At 44.9% G+C, this 21,959-nt stretch overlaps 1 protein-coding gene across 1 annotated transcript; it reads right to left on the minus strand.

Annotated features, from left to right (window-relative positions):
• Nucleotides 1-4,222: 4,222 nt before the first annotated feature.
• On the minus strand, nt 4,223-20,504 carry LOC137165636 (NXPE family member 4-like). The gene is given in 2 exon segments (XM_067566964.1): nt 4,223-4,725; nt 20,486-20,504. Coding segments are annotated over 2 exon segments (522 nt in total).
• Nucleotides 20,505-21,959: the final 1,455 nt, after the last annotated feature.

Consider the following 21,959-nt stretch of genomic DNA (forward strand, 5'->3'; position numbering starts at 1 on the left):
CTGATGAGGCCCTGAGAGCTGAAGTAGCAGCTCCTGGGTAGCCAGATGAAAACCAGGGAGGGTTCTTAGGGCTAGGTCCATCCCTGGCAGAGGGAGCTGGCAGCAGGAGGGAGTCAGAGGAGAGTAGGTCTGTAATGGCTCTGTAGCCAGCAAACTGCAGCAGAAGGATTGGCTGACTGAATCAGTCTTCAGGCATCCCTGAAAGGGAGAGGAGCCCTGAATGAGACCCAGGTCAGATAGGAAGCAGTCCCCTTGGCCCAGCTAGCTGGGTCAGGTAGCATGGTCTAGGCTGGGCTTTAAAGGGAGGAATGAGACCAGGACTGGCCCCTCAGAGGTGAGCTCTGAGGCCATAACTGGGGAGAGGGGCTCGTAGGCTGCTACCCACAAGTGAAAGATGGGGGACCACTTCTGTGGCTAGCAGTGCAATTGGGAGATGCCCCCTGAGATCACCTGCTAGAAAAGGGCCTGGGTCAAGTTCTGTCCTGTGATACCTACAGACAAAACCTCTCTTCTGCAGGAGAGGGAGGGGTGCCAAGAGCTGCCCCAGCTACTAGGCCTGAAGAGCCAAGCTCCTCCTTGGAGAACCATCTATTTTTCTTTCCTATTAGGAACTCTGGGTTTAACTTCCAAAAGTGACTTATGCTCCTGAGTCACTGAGAAGCTTCTACCTCTTCCTACCTGCTAAAGGTTCCTTTCCTGTTGTATGTCTGAGTACTAGGGGGCCCTACCGCTGCTTGACTCAGAGCCAGCAGTGTTGGTCTATGGAGAGCAGGTGGGGTGGTGACCTCACCTGGGATCACTTACCGTGGGCAGTATTGTGCTGTCAGCCCATTAGCACAGTCTGTGGCCAATACAGGCAATTAAGGCCCAGACCCACTATATTATTTTTGAATCAAGCCTAGTTCTGTGTTATCCACCACTGTCGGGGACTGACGGCTCTTGCGCTGTTTGTATTTCTTATTTCAGCACCTACAACGTGTGTGTGTGTTCCTCCAGCAGCTCAAACCGTCAGTACTTAACCCCCATCGCAGAACAAATTTAAGTCAATGTTGTCAGCAACAAAGTTAACGCTCTCGCCAGGTCCCTCTGCAGAGCAGCTACACCTGACTTTCCCCTCTGTGGTTTGGGCTGTCATTGGTTGCTTGTGGCTCCCCAGCTGTTGCCTGGCGGGTGCAGAACTGTCTGTCTCTCCCTGCTGAGCAGGCTACTTCCAGGCTGTCCATTTCCCTGCCTTCACTGTGTAATTTCCCCGCAAGGACAGTCTGCCTAAACAGACCTGCTTGCTTTCTCTTCAGAGACTGAAACCAGCGTGATTGCTGCAGATGTCAGTTAGCACACAGCTCTTTCTAGGCAAGCCTACTTCATTCTTAAGGTGAAAAGCATTAGAGAAAACAACATGTATGCTAATCAGCTTACTAGTGTTCATCCCAGCTCAGACACGGGTTCTGGCGAGGTAAGCCCTTTGACCCCCACAGTCCTAAGGGATACAGGCTCAGCACAGCTTCCACTCCTCCAAACACGCACCCAGACTGAAGAGGGCTCACTTGGCTAAGTCCTTCCAAGCCTTCCCAGGGATGAGCAATGCCTTCTGTTCGCTGGATCAGGAAGAGGGCCCTGAGCCAGTCTAAACACAGGTTGTTTATCCAAAAGTCTTGTGGTCCTGGGGGAATTCAGGTTGACCTCGTTGGTGCAAAACTCCCCTGGGATGGCCCGCCAGGCTGATGTGGGGGAAGTTCATTCGTAAGCCCCTGCCCTGCTGGAGAAGGTACATACAGTGCCCCAAAACCACACACACAGTCGCAGTGTGAATACACTGTGCCCCAAGAGTAGGAGTCCTAATCTGGTCAGCTTTAACTTCATTCCAAAAGGACTGTTCAGGACATTAGAATATTGTTAGTTTCTCCCACACCCATCCTACAGCTACTGAGAAGGTATGTGTAAATAGATCAGCTGCGTGATCAACAGCTGGGGGTGCAGCTGACTCCCTAGCAAAGTGCAGTCCTGTGTCAAGGGTTCTCCTGAAAGGGTTGGTCTTGGGCGTCAGGTTAAAACATGAAAAGAGAAGTGATGGGAAGCAGACATATGGGAGATTTCCAAAAGCAGAGAGCACTCAGCTCACTTGATTTCAAATGGGAGTGGCTGGTGCTCTGCCCAAACAGCTTATTTATCATTTAAAACCAACATCTCTTACACCTCTCTCTTAACTGCTGTATACTGCAGCATGCATACAGGAGGACAAGTTAGAATAAAGGCTATGCAATCTCAGTTTACAGACCAAGCATCAAAGAGGTGGTAACTGGAGCTATTTGCAATTTGTTGATCTTAGAAATTTAGATTTATGTTAATGGAGAGGGAAAAAGGGAGAACAACATTTGTGATTCGTCTCCGCCCCCACCAGCCATTGGCAGAAGCAGCCCTGAAAAGAACTAAGTTTACCCTTGTGAGTGCAGGATACCAATTCTCTGCAAACCGCCCGGAATGAAAGCGCATAGAAAGGGGAAAGACCAAGAGGCAAACACAGCTAGAAAAGAAAACTTGCAGGTCTGGGGCACTGCAGCAGTATCTCAGAACCTTTACAGGATTACTGCACCAATGGTGGACCTTCATCGTAGAGAACGTTAACGTGACTAGACTGTAATGGCAAAGCACACAGACTGATCGTATACTGTCAGCAGCAGGATGTGCTGACCGCCAGCCTCAGGCCTGAATGGACGGTCTCTTCCAATCCAAGGGTCTGCTTCTGATCTAACACCAGTGCACACGCAGTCTTCCTTTCTCTACCTAGCATGAACAGACTGTGGATACGTGCCTCAGACAAACAGTTGGAACAGAACATTTCATATTAAACATTACCTGGGCAGGTTTACTGTAGATACCGCCTTAGCGGAGAAACTTTCCTCTTCACTGTCCTTGTTTGAACACTGAACTTTGGCATATTGGAGTCAGACTGAACTTTTCTTCTGGGGGAGTTGCATGTAATGGGTATGCTCTCATCATTCCAGACAAACTGTACATCCGCTGTCAATTCAGTAGCATGGGCAGAGCTTGTTTCAAGAGCAATTCCTGTGGACTCTGGTGATAAGGCACACTGGGAAAGTACAACTTTACAGCAGTGCTACATGGGGATTGTCTTTTCTGGCAACTCTACTCCCTTTCTGAAGGGCAAGGCTGAAGAAAATTTGCCTGCAGATGATAAGGAAGAGGCACTAATCCATGACCCAGATTTTTAGATTTGTTGCCAAATGACCTCCAATGCGCTGAGTACAATACATATCATACTAAAGGCATTAACCTCTATGACCTTTCTGTGAGGTCATGTGAAATACCACAAGACAGCAACATTTGGGATGGGTGAAAAGGTTTCAATAGAATAAGAACCAGCTCAACTTGACTGTAAATCTCAAAACAAACTGAGCCTCAGTGATTTTGGAGGTTAATAAAGGTCAGTATGGCCCAGTTTCACCCGTGAGAGCTGTTAGCATAAAAGCTGATCCTTATATATTTACTTCAGTGACTCCATAATAATCCGCTAATGTGGCTCATTCCACTAGATCCAGAGCAGCAAATATCCTCTTCCCTGTCCCCCAACATTGGATAACACTTTTGAAAATGCCTGAGTGACTCAGGAACCTAAAACCCATTTTCAAATGGGACTTAAAGGCCTTAAGGAGCTTGAGTGTCATTAAAACTCAGTGGGATGTAGAATCCGAAGGGTCAGATTTTTAAAGATAGTTCGATGCCTAAATACCTAAATGGGACTTAGGAGCCTAAGTCAGCTGGGGTTCTTTTGACAGTTTTACTCATTGTGTCCCAGCTATTGAATTTAAGGTTCATGAATCATTTCCCAGCCTTGAAGAAGGGACATTCTGTGATCTCAGGAACTAGAAGAGAATGCAAATAGCTTGACAGAATGAGCTCCCCAGCAGGATTTCCAGGGACAAAACAGTTTCAAACTTTGAATTAATTTTCAATATCTCAACTGGCTCTCAAAACCCTTTCAGGTTCCCCCCTATCAGTAGCTCCTGCACTGTCTAAAGTCTCGTTCCCAGAGAATCTAAAACAGATTCTCCTAGCCCCAATCAGGCATTATCCAGGCCCTCCATTTGCAAAGGGTTTCAAAGGATTAGCTGCACTGATCTCACCAACTCCAAAACCCTTTCCAAGCCTTTGAAAACCGAGTGGATTATTTTCTAATATAAATATCTGTTAAAGAGACCTTTTTTCAAGACACTGAGATATGAATCTGGCTTTTTGTGGTCTTCAGGTAGGTAAAAGCCCCACAAGGTACACTGTGAGGTTTAATACAGTAGAATGCCTTTTGATCTCTTTGGTCGAGCCACTGACATAATTCAGCCTTTGTAGTTGGATTAAGACCACATTCAGTGTGAACAGCCAATGTTCCATTGGCAGGCATGACCAGGAAAGCTATTTTTTCATACCTTTTTTTCCATGCTTTCCACATTGCAGAAACTCCTTTACTGGGGTGGATGAGCAAGAGGGAAACTGCAACTCTGCCCTCCCAAAATAGTGAAATTGACAAATTGTTATCATCATCAATTTGTTCAGAAGCTCTGATTTGGAGTTTAGAGAAATGCATTCTTGCTCCCAAATCGGCTCCATATTCCTTCCTTTTGCCTAAGTCGTCATACAGAGTAAGTCAAATAGCTAAGAGGTTTCCAGTGCAGTAGGTGTTCTTGTGGTTTAATATAACAGCCACGCTCTGCTCTGCACGTCAGGGAAAGAGACATGAGGTATTAGCCCATCCATTTTCTTGAGGATATCCTTTAGTTCCTGTTCTCTTCCCATCTGTTGGATTGCAGACTGCATGCACAATGCATCATGTTTCCTTGGCCAGCTCAGATGCCCATTGGACTGGATGGCAAAATCTCTATTAACTTCAGTGGCAGCAAGATTTACTTACAAGTTTCTCTGTGATGTTTCATGTGATGGCTAAAGATGGTAAGATCAAGTGTGCAACAAAAAAGAACTCATGAGAAATTATATTCCAAGGTCTCAAAACCCGAAGGTGCCATGCTGACTATCTAGTCTGACCTCCTGGATCGCTCAGGCTGGAGTACTTCAATCAGTGATTCCAGCAGTGGGAGGAATTACTCTCTCTGCTCCACACGTGAATGTTATCAAGCCCAATAACTTGCGGTTGAACTAGAACATCTCTCTTAGGAAGATGTGTGGTGCCTATTTAAAGAGGCCAAGTGATGGTGAATTTACCCCTCCCTGGATAAGTTGTTTCTGTGTTTAATTACTCTCACTGTTATCTCTTATTTCCAATTAGATTTGTTCTAATTTAATCCTCCAGTTACAGGATCTTGCTACACCTTTGTCTTCTAGCTTAAGACCCCCCCCCCTTCATATCAGATATTTGCTCCCTGCTTAGGCATCTCTAGACTGTGTGATCAGTTCACCTTGCTAGAAAAGAATAAATGCTATGGAGTCGTCATTGCTTTTATGAGCTGAGCACATATTTATTCTTTCCTGAAAAACAGTAATGGTTTTAAATCAACATCACCAAAAGGAACTGTGTTTTCAGCACTGGAATTAATTAAGCCATAGGTTCTCACCACTGAGGTTCCGCTGTGAGCTAATTGACCACAATGCAAGTTATTTATCATGTACCGAAGATGAAGGTAACTAATGCCTTACAGCTCACTTATCTCTTGGAGAAATGGCCTGCATAGGGGGTTATTGCGATCACAGCACATCATTAAAATGATTAAGCTGATGTAAATATTTTGAAGTGCTAAAAATGTTTTCACAGTGTGCAAATACCCTGCCAAGTAACACGTGGGCCAATCAAAGCTAAATCCCGACTGGTTCTTGTGAGCTTCTGGCACGTTACGCTGTGACTGTGGGATTTCTCACCTTTGGCCTGGGTGGGACACCCTGAAACTGCCCGGTGCTACAGCAGGCAGCGGTGAGGGTGTTCTTCCTTTGATGCTAGTCCTGAATCAATATTACAGGACGATACAGGGGCACTGTGCTAGGGGGGATTCATATGACATGTAAAACTATGGGTATGAAGATTGTGCTGATTGAAAAGCCTATGGGTAAAATTTTCATAAGCACCTAAGTAATTTAAGAGTACTCTGTGTCGTTTCTCATAAAAACCAGACATGTTAATTCCGGTGTCTTTTTCAAATTCCAGTTCTCAAACTGGTCATTATATTCTGTAATGTAACTCCCTGGAGTTTCAGTAGACTAGGGTGTTCTTCAGTGCCTACCCTAACATGCTGTATATTGTTCCTGCTTGCTTTTAACAAGCTGCTGTGTTTCATCCCAGATGTGGCAGCATTTCAGTAGAAGGGAAACGGATCGTTATGTCAAGTTTGTATTGCAACTTGTTAGGATATTTGCCATTCCAATCCCACATGGCTCCTCCTCTCGCTCAGAATGACAACACTACATATATATATGGCATGATGGGCTCTATCTAATCTAAGCTAGGTTTCATAACGGCGCCCATCACCTTGGTACTGGAGTGTCTAGGGTTGCCGCTGGTAGAGTGGGGAAGATGGGCATGTGATGTTCCAGAGCTGGAAGGGAGTACGCCAGGGGAGCAGAAAGATTCTGCAGTAGGGTGGATGTTTGGGTTGGTGTCACTTATCATGGGAGAGGAAAGGGCTTGATTTAGGGGTGTTGGAAACTGCAGGGAAGAAGAGGAAGCTGCTCATGTTTAAGTGACTCTGCAATACAGCTTGTGCTGAACCAAGTTAGCACCTGCAAATAGGTATCTCCTAACCCAGCCTACTAAGAAATTGCAAAAGCCAAGTGAGACTGTAACGGCTTTCCTTTGCCTAAACTCCTCGGGGAACCCTGTTGCTAAGTATTGCCTCATATGATGAAGTTATCTGTCCTGGTATCTTGTAACTCAACACGCTACAGGGAATTAGGTTCTGGAGCGCACACATGTCTATCCATAATTATTCCTAGAGAGTCACCAACTGCTCTACCCCCTTTCTTCCCTTCTCTTGTGCTGGGGGTTCATACAGTGCTCTAGTACACTGCTCTCCTGTCTCTTCCCCAGCACCCTAACTCTTTTGGCCAAAGATGAACTGAGCAAAGGGCTTGTTCGACTTGTTCTTTGTGTATTTTGCTTGCTCATTTCTGTGATAGTTTAGGGTGAAGAATCAAAGAGGGCACTTGGGATGCTAACGACACAGGAACAAGCAGCCCTCTGTCTAAACCAGGATCTTTGCCTCTACCCCCCCTTTTAGTTGTATGCACTGATCTGTATCTTTTCTTCCCAAGTGCCGAGCAGTGCTGCCAGCTGACACTGTGGCAAACTCCACCACCTTGTTCTCAAGGAGCACACCTAGTAGGCATGGGGCTGTGGATAATGCCTCTGACATTTTCACTGAGGAAGCAAAAGCAAAGAAAAGGTCTCTGTGCTGGGTGCATGGAACAGACTCTTCCCTCGCCCAGACTGTAATTAGCAGGCAACTTTTAATCCCCGATTGTACACCATGCTTTGCCCAGCTCTACACTGAATTAACTCAGCGAAGCAACCCAATAAGCTAAAAGGCAGGTTGACTAGCAGCCATCCACAACAGCAGCGAAGGGGGATGGCGGAGAGGGAAGAGGCACAGTAGTGGTGGAGAGTGAGAACATCACCACCAATCATGGAGAACAGGCATGCGGCCCCGAAGTCAGCACCGAGAAGAACTGCAGGCTGTGTTATGGAACTTGAGCCAGCAAACTTCTGGCTCAGAGCTCCAGTCGTTGGCTGAATGATCTGAAGTCCTTTGGCTCTCTGGAATCAAGGTTCAGATCTCAGAAGACTTAACCAGTCTTTCATTTTCCTGAAATAGCCACAGTGAACCTCATGGCACGCAGATTAGTTGAGCTTCTTTCTCTACAAGGGCATTAATGGCCAGATCCTAAACAGTTTGAACTGGCATAGCTCCATTGACTTCATGTTACGCTAACGATACAGTCCATTAAGTGCTAGGCAGTTCCCTGCGTGGGTGACTTCCTGTTCTGAATGGATGTGAAGAATATCTGTACAGTTCTTTGCGTATTGATGATGCCCAGCCACAGTAAAAATATAGATCCCCTGGAGCACTTTTCATAAGGGCAGAGACTCACCCAGATATTCTTGGCTTATGATTTCACCTCCTGCCACTCTTGGGCAGAACTGGCCGGTGGCTGAGTCTCCACAGTGCAGCATAAACATAATTATAAAGGCGCTAGATAAATGTCTGCCAACATCTTCTAAAGTGATCAGCAGGTTGGGGTTCCCAACTTAAGACACCAAGGCTGGAATCTGAAGTGGGACAAATTCAGCCTAGGCATCAGATCCACATGATTAATGGTGCGGGTAACGAGCCATTTGAATAGCTAAGATGGGCGTATGGGGGGTTCTTCATCCCGTGAAGTCTTGACATCTTGGAAAAGCTTGGACATCTTTCTAAAAGATCTGGGAGCAGGTCTGGGCTTGATGTGGAAATACTGGGTGAGGGTCTCTGGCCTGGGTTATACAGGAGGTCAGATTAGATGATCATAATGGTCCCTTCTGGCCTCATGAATCTATGAAAACTCTAAAAGAGCTTGATTTTCAACAAATGCTGAACATCTGTCCCCAGGAAATCAGGCTGCTTAAAGTGCCTCAAGTTGAGCTCCTGAAAATTGAGGCGTCTGAAATCCCTACTCACTTTTGAAAATCTGGGTTGTATGAAACAAATCAAGACGAGTCAAAGATTTACATGTGTCTTCAGTCCCTTTGAGGTATAAGATTTAGTACATTTCCTTATCACTGGGTCACTCAGAAAAAGGTTAAATTCGTAGGTAAAGATTTCAAATGGTAACAACAAAAAAACCCCTCAAAAACTAAAAAAACACTTTTGCTTAGATTCAGGCCCAGTTTTTTTATTCTGAATTCTTCTTGCTCAGCAGTCCCAGAAACATCTGTGAAACTGAGCCTCTTGCAGTTTGTGCATGACTGGTGATAGCGACGGCTATGATGCAGCTATCAGTAACAGGGACTCTGGGAAAGCCAGCCTGAACAAGCAGCATTTCTGTCTTTTCATAAAAGGGTCTGTGTAGACAGAGTGAGCTCATTTAAAATTGATGGAGTAATAGACAGCTCCCTCCTTAGGCTTCAACCCTGCAAATGGCTGTAAGTGAACAGATCCCTGTACACACAGAGAGTCAATTGAAGGAGTGGGGCCATAAAGAGCTTCCAGTTCAGGGCCTGGAACTGGCAAGCTGATCTATGCCTGTGCACCACACACAGAGCAACATTGATCTCAATGAATTTGGATCAAGAGTTTGGAAAGAAGTGTTCATCTACACTTGAGGATTGCAATTCAAGGCAGCACCAGCAGCTGCTAGTGGAAAGCAACACAGACCTCACAGGCAGTTACTGTTGGTATACATGTTCTCGCTGATTTTCATTGTGTTTATTTTTCTACTTTATCTTTTTACTTCCCCCCCCCCCCCCCGGCAAGCTGCAAAAAATAATTATGAACTGTCCAAGTTTCTCTCCTTTTTATATTTTATACTCTTAATTGGCTTTTTTCTTAGAACATTTAAAAATATTCCATCTGTGTTTATACATTTTTAAATAATGTTTATTTTTGCTTCTGAAGCAATTCTGTTGCGTGGTGAATTTTGTCTAGTTTTTCCTGTGTTATGCAATAACATTCCTGCTTTTATGTACTGGAGTATTTTGAGGTTCTGATTTAGCACAAATTTGTCATGCATCTTGGCAAAAGGCAGATAAAAACACCGAAGCTATACATTATCTTTTCACTGAGGGTCCAGTCCTGTAGTGCTAAACGTGCCTGTAAGTCTTACAAACATCAATGGGAGTTGGCCGCTTACACGGCAAGAATGTCTCCTTAGATAGTGCTTTTTTTATTTCTCTAAATTTGAAAACATTAAACATCAAACTTGTCAGCTTCAAACGAACCAAGAGGTGAAAAACAGCTTCAAGTACACCTACCCTGGCGTCCCCTTTGATCATTTCTGTCCCAGTTACAGACATATTTCCCTATTTTAAAAAATACCTCTCTCTCTTCTGACTGTGTGAAAGCTTCACATAACCAGCAAGGGAAGAAAACTAACTAAGACTCCATTCCTGCACATACGTATGGGAGGAACTTTGCCCACGTGAACAACCCCATTCATTTCAATGGTATTACCGACAGGAATAAAGTTAAGAGTTTGAAAGTTGGAGTCCCAGTGCAATAATAATGGGTCACGTAGTTTCCTGGTAATAAAACAACAGTTAGCACTTAGATAGTCTTGTGATTTGTAATCTTCAAGGTACTTCATGAAAAATGAGTGTATATACACACGCTGAGTTTAACATCTTGCTTTAAACAGACTTACACATAAGTAACTAACAAATCACCATATAAGTCGTTGTCATCTACACATTTACATATCCTGACACTAAAATTTGTCTCTTTTGCACTGCTTTGGGTAGCTTCCTCACCGAGGGACCTGTTTCAATATTAAATGAGCTTGATACAAAAAGCAGGTGTGGAACAAACTCAGGTGAGGAAAAGCACTTCTTTTCCCTATCTTCCTTCATGTCTTTGATACTTTATTTTGATTTAATCACATGATATTAATAGCTTGAGGAAACAACTGTTTATTGGGGAGACTCCTTTGTGGTGAAGATTAAAATCCCCATATTAAGCATTCCATCTCACATTTCTCTTTGGCTCCTGACGCTTCTACTTCATATGCAAAAAATAAGGATTTTTTTTACCAAAATTCAGAAAGATGCATCATCCATCTTTCTGGATATGCGGCTGGATAGCTGAACTGCAAAGATCCGAGTCTGGCATCTTGCCCAACAGGGTGAAGGTTGCAATGCAATGCAACTTTTAAATTACACTCAAATTATTTGCTTTTTAACTTAAAACAAAGCTGGAAAATTCAGAAAGTCTGAAGCTGGGAAAAGCGGACCTTGACTCTGGAGAGGGTAAACCTCAATATCAATAGAAAAATGATTATTAATGTATTATAATTTATTCTCAATGTTAGGCAAATTTATCACAGCCTGCCTCTTTGTTACATTTGAAGAAATACTTTAAAGTACTTTTATATACATAGTGCTTGGAGAGTGATAGCTTTATATATTTGTTTTTAGTTGCTTGTTTTATTAAAAAAGGCTAATTATAGAAAATTTCCTAGGAAATTTGTTTTCTCTCAGTAAGAGACAGGCAAGGAAAATGCAAGGAGAGAGCATGGCAGAAGTGGGTCTTCATTGTGGGCTTGAATATGGAGCGAGTAGAGGCCTGGGGACTGAATTCAGGAAGGACATAACATGGAAGGAGGCATGGAGAGGTCTATGACCGAGTGGGGGCAATGATGCTGGCATCCTTGGCAGAGCAGAGGGTCCGTGCATGCCTGGTGGCATGGAGAATGATACAACATGTGAGAAGGGACAGCCTGGGCCCAGGAGTGGAGGTTTCCTAAGGGTTCTCTGATGCCCATTGCGCCCTCTTCCCGGTTCTCGGTAGGTCCCTCACCCTGTTCTGTGTCTGTAGAGCACCTAGCACAGTGGGTCCTGGTCCATGGGCTCCTAGGTGCCACACTTATACGAATAGTAAATGATAATAAAGGACACCCAGGCCACTTAGCCACACCAGTCTCTCCTGTGGCAGCATGCCAGGCCACTGCCAAATGGCACTTTCCTCCTCCTCCCTCTTCTCCAGCGACTGTGTTCATCTTCTTCCCTGGTACATGGCAAACATGACTTTTAACAGCTTGGGCTCTTGTTTTGTCTTAATTTAAGACAGACAATAACCAATCAAAAAAGAAACAGTGGTTCCCTCTGCTGCCATCTCTGCCTGGGGGCCCTCACACACTTAGCAGCTCTATTTCTCTCTCGGAAATCTTCTCTGTAGTGAGATTCGGGCTGGGAAGGCAAGTCAAAGTCTTCTGCTTCTCCCTCGGTCTGTTACAGCCTGGGCTGCAGCCATGTCAGTGTCTCTGCACCATCCCATCAATGTCCAGACCTGCATCAACTCCCTCTAGGTGGGGGAATGGGAAAGAGAATTCAGTGCTTGATGCTTATCTCGTTTACACTGGTGTAGATCAGGAGTAACTCCACTACAGTCAATGCCTTTATACTGGTGAGATCTGAATTAGTCCTCCGTTTCCATGGTCTACCCCATCCACGAACCCCCAGCTGAGATTTCAAACGGGGTCAATTAGTGCCCATCACGAGTGTGATTTTTCCCCAACGCCACCTGGCTAGTAGAAAATTAGTCTTTTCACACAGGCCACTGAGCAGCTGCTAGATCAGAAAAGCTTTTGGTCCCTACAAGCCTAGACTGGATTCAAGCCAGTGGCCTGGAGGCTGAAAGACTCGCTCACACATTCCCAGTCACCTGAGCAGTCGGTCCCTGCACTCAGGAGCGGTTCCGTGGGGTTTCCCTGGTTGGTTTCAGATGAATTAATCTTGCTCTGTTGAAAGGCAGGCAGTGTTTCAGGACCCCTCTACAGGGAGCCGCTTGTGTGAATCTCATGCCTCAGGTCGCAGCTGGGGTTGCAAAATTACCAGAGCAGTTGCCAAAAAATTCCATCAAATGGCTAACGCAGGTACATTACTTCTGCTTCATCAAGCTAAGAGCCAAAGCCCTGTCACTTCCTATGAACATCCTGTGAAGTACGCCCTGTTCCTATCAGGGGATAACTATCAGACAGAGCTGACAGAAACTTCTCCTTGCTTTTTTTCTGATAGTGGGAAACATCCTCATTTTCCAGGGTGGTTTATTAATCATCATTATTAATGACCAGGGTTCTAGGCACTGAATTCTGTTCTATCTAGTTTTCTGCACTGCACCCTCACTGCAATATCTGAGCACCTTCCAGCCGTGCATTAAGCAACTATCATGCATTTGTTCTCTCATCCTCTCCCCAGGGGGAGAAGTGCATGCAGCAAAGTCTTTTGTTCTGGATGTTTTTGTGGGAAATATAAATACATACACACATTAGAGAAGGCAAGGTAAAAGAAAAGCACCTTTTAATTGGAGTGGAACATTTGGGATGATCCTTAGATCCTGGAGGAGTTCATTCCACCACCACAGACCAGCCCCCAAGAAAGGTTTGTCTTCTGCACGGACAAGCTTTGCCCTTAATGTAGGAAGTTCCATTGTGTCTGAAGAGCAAAGTTGCCAACCACGGTCTTCATCCCAGAACTTTACTCAATGTTTTAGATACTCTGGGTCTGGCCCATTGAGTACCTGAAGAGGAACAGGCAGACACGATTCCTGCCCTAAGGCATTCCCAGTCTAAATTAGGCACAAGGGGTACAGCAATCTCCAGTCTCCCAGCAATGGAGCTCTCCATTTATTTGTGCACACCATTTGTAGAGTTACATCCTGCAGGACAAGGGTGTTTTAAGGAGGAATTGGTGAATTCACTCAGTTAAAAGTGAGGCGATGGGTTTGGGGTCTGGTTAAAGGTTTATGCCAGTTCTTTTTTGTCCTCATAGCAGATCATGGTGGACTCGCTATGCACAGATGCGTGTTAGGGCGGCTTGGCATACTGTGCTACAAACCCTAAATAAAATCACCCTAATTTGCAAAATTGCATAATTACTGGAGATGGGCCCCGGAGACATTGTGTGGATCTGGATTAGGAGTAGGATGAAACTCATGCGTGGCACTTCAAGATCTAATCAGGATGAGGACTCGGGTTATCTATGGCATGGAAATCTCATGAGATTTCAACCTTAAATGGTGAGAAGGCTTGCAAGACAATGCTCAAGACTCTCACACAGAATGGTCCTCACGTGATTTTCACCATGTTGGGCTGTAATCAGAACCAAAACCAACTTTATTTCTCTCAACAAAAGAGGTTTTCAGATACATGGACATTCTCATTTCAGAGTGTGTCTGTGGAAATTTTACAGCTTTTCAATGGAAAGTCAAAAATTACAACTGAAAATTATATATTTTTAAATTTTTTCATAACGTTTTTTCCGTGGGCAAATTTGTTTTCCTTACATGCTCTAATTGTTTCATATTAGCCTAGCTTTGTTTGGTTACTTGAAATAACCAAACAGATTATGCTGCTAATCAAATAACAAACGAATCCTCCATCTTAAACTACGTTACTTGCCCTACACATAGTCTTCTCAATCTCCGGTAACTCTTTGCCAGTTACATGAATAAAGAAGGGGAAAACAAATTCTTAAACACATCAGCAGCTATAGAGTCATCAGGGAAATTCACATTCTGCTTAGGCTAGCATTCCCCATTTTACTACATGTATATATTAACCAATGCGATGTTTTTACTGGTTTCCCTCTGATTTTTCTCTTTAGGCAAGTAAAGTCTGTTGCTATTATTTTCTCAACGGTTCTCCATTTCAATGCTATAGGGACACAAGCGTGCCAAATTGTTCAGTGAGCTACATTTTTGCTGTATCTGTATAATCTTTGTCAATATATTTATAGGAAGGGGATTGGTTAGTCCACCTGAACACTTCTTTTCTCGATGCAGTGAAAGGTTTTCTATTATTGTTATGTTCCCGATTCCACAAGGCAACTCATGCTTTGGGGAGATTTTCATTGTCTCGTCAGAACATTATGCGCTGCTGCAATTATGTGTGCGTGTAACCGGAGCAGGGCTGACCTAGCCTGCCCTGGTTCCCCCCGGTTGCGGCAGTTTTCCCTTCTTCCCCAACTGATCCAAATTCACACTCTAGGTGTTTTCTCAATAACTCCCCTTTTGGGTGTCTGGTTAAAATAACATAAGAAGTTCCACACACCAGCTGGCTCCCAGTCCTCGGTGCAGGTCTCTTAGATGGCTCATGGTCCCTACATATTTGTATTCCCCAGGCCTTTCGGCTCAGAACTACAGAGCATCTGTCTGGATACTACAGCTTGCGTCGCCCTCCTACCCCTTTGAGTCTCACCCGTAATTCATGCCACCCTTATATTCCCCAGCAGACCTCTACAGATCTCTGTACTGGAGTGACCTCTGCTGGCTTCTCCAAACAAAAACACACAAGAGCTCGAGAAGCTGAGGCCGTGGAAGGAACCTGCAGTAATGGATCCTAGAATCCAAATGGAATTTCTCTCTTTCTCTCTGTTGCAAATAGTTTTTTTTTTTCTCATCACAGACACACCTTTGTGTTAGGATAGGAAGTGGCATGGGGAATGATAAGCCTCACACCATTGTATGGTCTTCTGGGCCATTTTTTTGCGTTTGTGGGAGGCATAGAATTTGGGTTAAGACTGAAGAACTGACATCATAAGAATTAAACAAACCTCTCTGTGGTTCCAATGTTGACCCCACTCTATCCATGCACCTTCATGTCTCTTGACATGCTTCTCCTGCATTCTCATGGCACAGCTTGTTCATGTCTCCAGCGTATCTCGAAAGGCCTGTACCTCCTCAGTGCTCATGAAACACACCCTGCATACTCACAACGCACCCGTGCCATCTCTAACATATTCATGTGTGTCCCTTGACACGTATACCTGCATACTTATGACATGAACTCCTAACATGCTCTGTGAGTACCCATCGTCATATGTCATAATTAGACCTAGCTGAAAAATAGTGTTTCATGACAAGTTTTCAAAATATTTCATTTTTTTCAATATTTTTTCCAAACATTTTCAAAAAAATTGAAAATTTTGTGGGAGTGGCTTTTCAGTTTGAATGTTTCCCCTCCTTTTTCTCCCTTTATTGCCCCTTTTCTTTCTCTCTCTTTCTCTCTTTATTTTTTGAACTTTTTCCATTTTGCCCCTGAGAAAAGGAAGTAGTAAGGGGAAAGGGTCTAAATGAGAACAAAATCTGAAAAAAATAAATTTCATATTTGAAAACTCAAAATTGAGTGGGCTTTGGCTTTCTTTTTCTTTCTTTTTTTTTTTAAATAAAATAAATCAGATTATTTCCCCCAATTATATTTTTGCAGAAAATTGGAAAAAGGGTAGTTTTTCCATCAAATAAAAAAGCTTCAGACTATATTTTTGCCAGCTCTAGTACTAAAAGCACTTTCTGACTAATAGAAGTGGAGGACAGTTTACAGAATAAAAGTAAGAAGACATCTGTGTCCTGCATCCCTCAGTACACTCCTGCTGTTATCACCTTGGTTGGAAACAGCATCACACCGTCTCTGTGCTGCAACCTAAAGAAACGTCCAGTGCTCTTAACCAGTAAACCCACTGTCAGCTCACATAGAGCTTTTGCTTGATGATGTAAAGATTCAAACTGGCACACATCTAGCACTCGCCACTGGCAGATAACTAGAGCCAGAGTGTGAATAGTCAGGGGTCACTTCATTGCTCCTGAATACTTAGAACACAGCCAGACAGTACATCAATCACTAAGTGTCAGGTCACCATGCAGCAGGCAGGGGGTTCTGTACAGGGTCACTGCTGAGCTAATGTCCCATTCCTATATTCAGACAAGGTCTTACTTTACTTGTTGATTACTCTCCAGATCGCTCTGGTGAAATGACAGGGAAATTCCTGCACTGAGAAGTGGAAAAATCAGTGCAGACCTGCTTCAGTGGGAAAAATACCTCCAGGTTTTCCCAGGGTCCCAATAAAAATGATGAGCGGGATCTTCAGCTGGCCTAAGTTGATGTCGCTCCTCTGACTTCATTGGAACTACATCAGTTTGCATCATCTTGGGATCTGTTCCAAAGAAGTTATTGTTCCCTCCACAAAAAGAAACTGGAACCTCATTTTGTGTCCAAAAGTGATTTTGATTGCAAGAATGACAGAAATTGATGTACAAGAGGTGGTCAAAGTCCATGGTCCAAATGAGGAATAGCACATGGCGTGATCAGGGAGAATAATAAAATATATTTATATCGATTGCAAGTTGCAAATGGCACTTGTGATCTGCCTCTGAATTCCTCTGCTCAATATGCCCCTGGGCTTCCAATCCATTTCATCTCCTGTTTTATTCACTTCTGTGCTTGCAACAAATATTTTATGCACGTTTATACAATGTTTTTTTAACGACCCAGGCTGCCACTGGGTCCCCAATGTAAATGAAATATGGCAGGGCAGTCATGTACCAGGGTGAAACCTACTTAATACATATCTAAATCCATCTCCTGGGACAGAAAGTCATATAAATATAGTTAACAGCACATTAAAATGTGTTTACCACACAAAACAGGTTTGCTTTCCAGCTCGCTGTTTAGAAAAGAGGCCCTGCAGCTAAATGTAACTTCAGAGTGGGTGACTTTTTGCTTGAAAGCACCTTTCTTACTGTGTACACGAGGGCTGCCTTTCCAAGAATGGGCAGATAGACAGGTAGCTAGATATGGATATCCATTCTTCCCTCCCTCCAGCCCATACATACCATATACTTATCTATCTATTTTCCAGTTACCGTGGTATCCAGGTGTTACAGGTACTTAATTGTGTTCACTTCCCCCTAGCCAAGAGGGATTTCAGGGACATTTACTGATTATGGTTCTGCCCCAGATCATCCATTTTGGGGAAAAAATCTAAAGGAAGGAAATCTCCATGGGCTTGCCCTGGCTGAGTTTCCACCACTGAATGTCCTGGAGGGGCAGGGTTTGCACCTTTTTCCTACACCAGTTAAAGGCATCAGAGCCCACCCCCCAAATTTGGGGGTGTGAAGAACCTATGCCTGCTCTGGGGACCTGGTAGGTTCTCCAGCCTCTCCTCTGGATACCTGTCAGGAACCATGCTACAGGGCTGAGGTGAGGCTGTGTGGTAAAGATGATGCATCCTGGAATTCTTTTACCCATTTCTGACTGAAGCTTTAGGGGGCTGGGAAGGGAGGTGATGTGCAGCCTACCCGCCCCTTTCCCCACCCCTTCCTCTGGACTGCACAGAGAGGGCTCAAGACGGTCCAGGATTTGGGGTGTGGATAGGGAGATGGAGCCTCATCTTATCCAGCGACTCTTCAGTGCATGCATGTAGAGGGTACATTCTGCTCCAGTCCTACCACTTACAGCAGTGTAAATCAGGAATAATAACCCCAGTCACGTTGCCCTTGGTAAAAGGGCGCTAGGGGATGGGAGAACCAGATGCTCACATTTCCCACTTTTGGTTAGCTTTAAACTGGTTAGTTTCAACGTTTTCATTTCCCCGCTAGAAAGTCGTGGCAGCCTTTATCTGTGCAGACTCACTGTCTCAGCAGCAGCTTAATAATGATTTTAAAAAGACCGCACTGCACATCTCCAGCCTGCTGGCATTTGAATGACACCCTCCACATTAAGACAGGTGGGGAAATGGCAGAGCCTCTGGGTGAAAGTCCCTAGATCAATTCATGTCGGCAGAATTTCAAAGCGGGAAGAGAGGTGCTGGTATTTTCCTGGCACCCCATTATGAGCCGTAGCCTGCCACCATTCCCTGGAGGGCGGCAGGATACAGTCTTACGGATTTAAAATGGGCCACAGAGAATCTAGAATATGACTCCGTCAGATTCTTGTTTTCAGTTGTTGCTGTTGATGATATCCTTTTACTGGAATAACTCTCTGACACTGACATACGCTTTTAGGGTAGTGAAATCTATGTGACACTTTAAGTGCCCTAAATGACAATACAAGGACGTGCAAAATTATCCTGCACACACTTGATAAAACACACTTGTCAAAACTGTATGTGCCGTTTTAGAATCGCCGGTCCCGCTAATGATGGGCCAGCTACCCACCCACCCTGCAGGGCTATCATTATGATACTTTCCTCAAAAGCTATTGTCAGCACTGTCAAGGGATTGCCTGCAAAAGGCTCTTCCGAGACTGGCACCTCTGTCCCTTCCCATGACATCTTCTCCATCAATCTCAGGAAGGAGAGTTCTGAGGTGACTTCAGCCCGGGCCCCCTCTCTAGCTTTCACCACTGGGAGGATGTTTCATCTCTCATCAGGTGATTTTCACTTGAGCTGCAGTCCCAGAGATGGAATTGAGAGGCAAGGGTAAGGAAATAACACCACATAATCCTCTTCACACCACTGATTCCCCATAGGTCCCAATTCAAAATTCTCCATTTATCTGGTCATTAGATCTAATTAAATTCCTAAGACGTGGAGTGCTAATGGATGGCACCACTTTTTCTCACCAATTAAAATAGAAGAGATTTAAAAGTGCCCTCAATGCTTTGTCCTTGCTATGGTTAGCAGTGAAAGGGGGAGAAGGCAGAACAGATGCTGAAGAAGAAACCAACAAAGGAAGGTGAAAAGGGTAGAGAATAGAGGAAGATGAGAAGAAGGAAGGGGGAAATGTGTGAGATAAGGAAGTAGCCAAATCCCAGGGTGACAAGAGCACAATCTATTGCAAATAACGACTTGCTTTGTATACTTCGTTCTCGATGTTCAGGCTTTGCAACGATTGAACTCCTATAAATACCGACGAGGGAGGTTTCCTGGTTTAAAGGATGAATCGTGGGCTGTTGATTGACCTCATTCTGCAGCATTTTAGTCCAACTGTCAGCCCGCAAAGTCCGCTTACTGGATGACAGCAATCCTTCCCAGGAGAGAATGTCGCTTTAGCATACGAAATCCAGCCTGTGAGAAGAGGACGTAACTGCGCTCAGTTCCATCAGTTTGTACAGATCTGCTCCTCAGAGGGATCTTTGGGACTTTTTTTCACGTGGATGCAGCATGAGGGTTATATGGCTCTCCCCATCTGTGGCTTTTTCTTCCACCACGTGGGTTGGAGCAGCATGAACTGGGCCGTGCTCTTTGAAGCATCTACTCAAATAGGAGGCCTCCTATCTTTTTGTCTTCTTCACTCCTTTTTTCCATGTTGCTCCACGTGCCTGGCATAGCCTCACTGCTCTCCGTGAAACTCCCTCAGTCTCCTCCTCCAGGAGCAGCACGCAAGTTCTATTGTCCATTCGGCGTAGGCTCCTGTCTTGCCTTTCCCTGTTTGTCATGGCTTGTGCCTTTCGACTGTAAGCCTTTGGAGACAGGGAACCTTGTCTCAAAGACCAATTAACGCTAAGCTACCGTGCTGTGGATATATACCGTGCAATATGCTGATAAGGTCATAGGCCAACTTCAAAACACCTCCTGGAAAAAACCCTGCTACTAAGCACCCTCTTTCTTCTCCCGACTCCCTGCTTCTCTTGCAAACTGACCTCCTTTTTGACCTTGTCACTGCTGCTCATCCGAGCTGAACTGTGGCTTTGACTGAGTTTGGGTCTCAGCTGCTCTGGGCTGGAGTTTGTCTCTCCAGGTGTTTTCTAATGTATCACACACTCTTTCAATAATTCATCAGAAGAAAACATATTTCACACGACACAAGCACCACTTAACTCAGTCACTATCTCTGCATTTCCCGTCGTTTCCGCACAGCGATGCGGTGCGTGCACAATTGGCTCCTTGGCCTCCTGCAGACTGAGTCCACGCCTCTGGCTCGAGACATTCACGGATGCCACAGTCGTCCATGATGTCACAATTCAGCACCATGGAAACAGCTCAGAAAACCTCAAGGACTGGGAAACACCTTGTGTGTCTAGAGAGAGAGAGACCTGAACGTGTGTATTGCTCAGCTGTGCAGCGTACCCTGTGGGGTGATAGTCATGTCGGCATCATCTCTGTGGTCACAAGTTACAATGCTTGCATCTGCCCCTCCATTTCATGAGGCCAGTGATGGAGTCACCATTCTTGCAAAGCCGGTAGAACAAAGCCTGCATGAAGCGTAGCTCTGCTGCTATTCTGGCTAGGTGTTGTGCACCTACTTTTGGACAGACAGAAGCCCGGACACCCACATTCACACTCCCTCATACCAGATGACTGAGGGGCTAGAATCCTGCAAGTAGAGAGTGAGGGGAGTTCTCCTCTTCCACAAATTGAGCTACAGATGAGAAATGCCCCAAGCATATAGCTGTGGTGGGAAGAAACAGGTACTGTCTTAAATGTGAGGGGAAGGGCTTTTTCATAAAGCGTGGAGGAGATGGAGCTTCCTACTAACATAAGGGAATCACTCACCCTTGGCAACTCTGCATCTTGATGCTGGCTGTTGAGTGATGGATGTGAAGGAGATGGGTATAAATTGCTGGGTGCTGAAGTAGTGTTTTATCTGTTGTGCTGACGGAGCTGCACGTGCATTCCGTGCTGCGGGCAAGGCGCCGAATGACAATCAAACGTCAAGTGACACCATGAAGAGGAGGCGGGGAGGGCCGGCGGCAAGTGGAATGGAGCTGTGACCTGGAGGACAGGTGCATATTAGGTCATGCAGCAACTTGAAGGAAAGGGTGGATGCGGTGAGTAAATGCACAATCCTTTTGTTGGAGTTAAGTGCTTAGGCAAGTCACATAAGAGAGTGGTACTAGTCCGTTGTATCAGCCGTGTGGATGTGCATTCACTAACCCGGTGATCAGCCAGGGCTCCAGAAAGCACATAACGGTGAAACGGGCAACAGCAGATCGCCCTGGGCGTTGTAAGCCGGGGGTCAGCTCAAGGTCAACCTTGAGTCCTAGTCACAAAAGTCTGAACTGGCCAAAATGCACTGTTCAAAGCTTTCATTTTTTCTACGTTCGGAAAAGTGTATGTAAGAGCTTAACAAAAAATGAAAGAAATTCTGCCACCCAACCCCATACCCTTCTTTTTCTTTCCTTAAATTATGTACCTCAGATTCTCCTGGTGGTTTAGCACAGCAGGTGTGCTGCAGCGTTAAGAAACGAGGAAGTTCACCCCTATGCAGAGGGAACCAGCACCAGATCTAAGCACTACTGAAGTCCAAGGGTTTTAGTTATTATTCATCATTTCTGTTGCAGGATCGCCTTGCGATCTGGGGAGCGTGATGACATTTGAAGGTGGCTGCAATAACAACATTTACATGAGATGAGGAAAAGCACATGCATCACTTTTGGAAGGGTGAACAAACACCTGGTCAAAAAGAGGCCTCTATAGTAAATTCAAGGTCAGATTATACCATTCAACTGTACTGAGCAGTGACTTGGCCAATGACAGTGGCTAACTGAAAGAGATTGGGGGCTGCCTATCGCAGACTCCTGAGTAAGATACTACGTGTTTC

Source organism: Emydura macquarii, unplaced genomic scaffold, assembly GCF_026122565.2.
Source record: "Emydura macquarii macquarii isolate MOO-44397 ecotype Brisbane River unplaced genomic scaffold, CSIRO-AGI_Emac_v2 contig_312, whole genome shotgun sequence".
NCBI lineage: Eukaryota > Metazoa > Chordata > Testudines > Chelidae > Emydura > Emydura macquarii.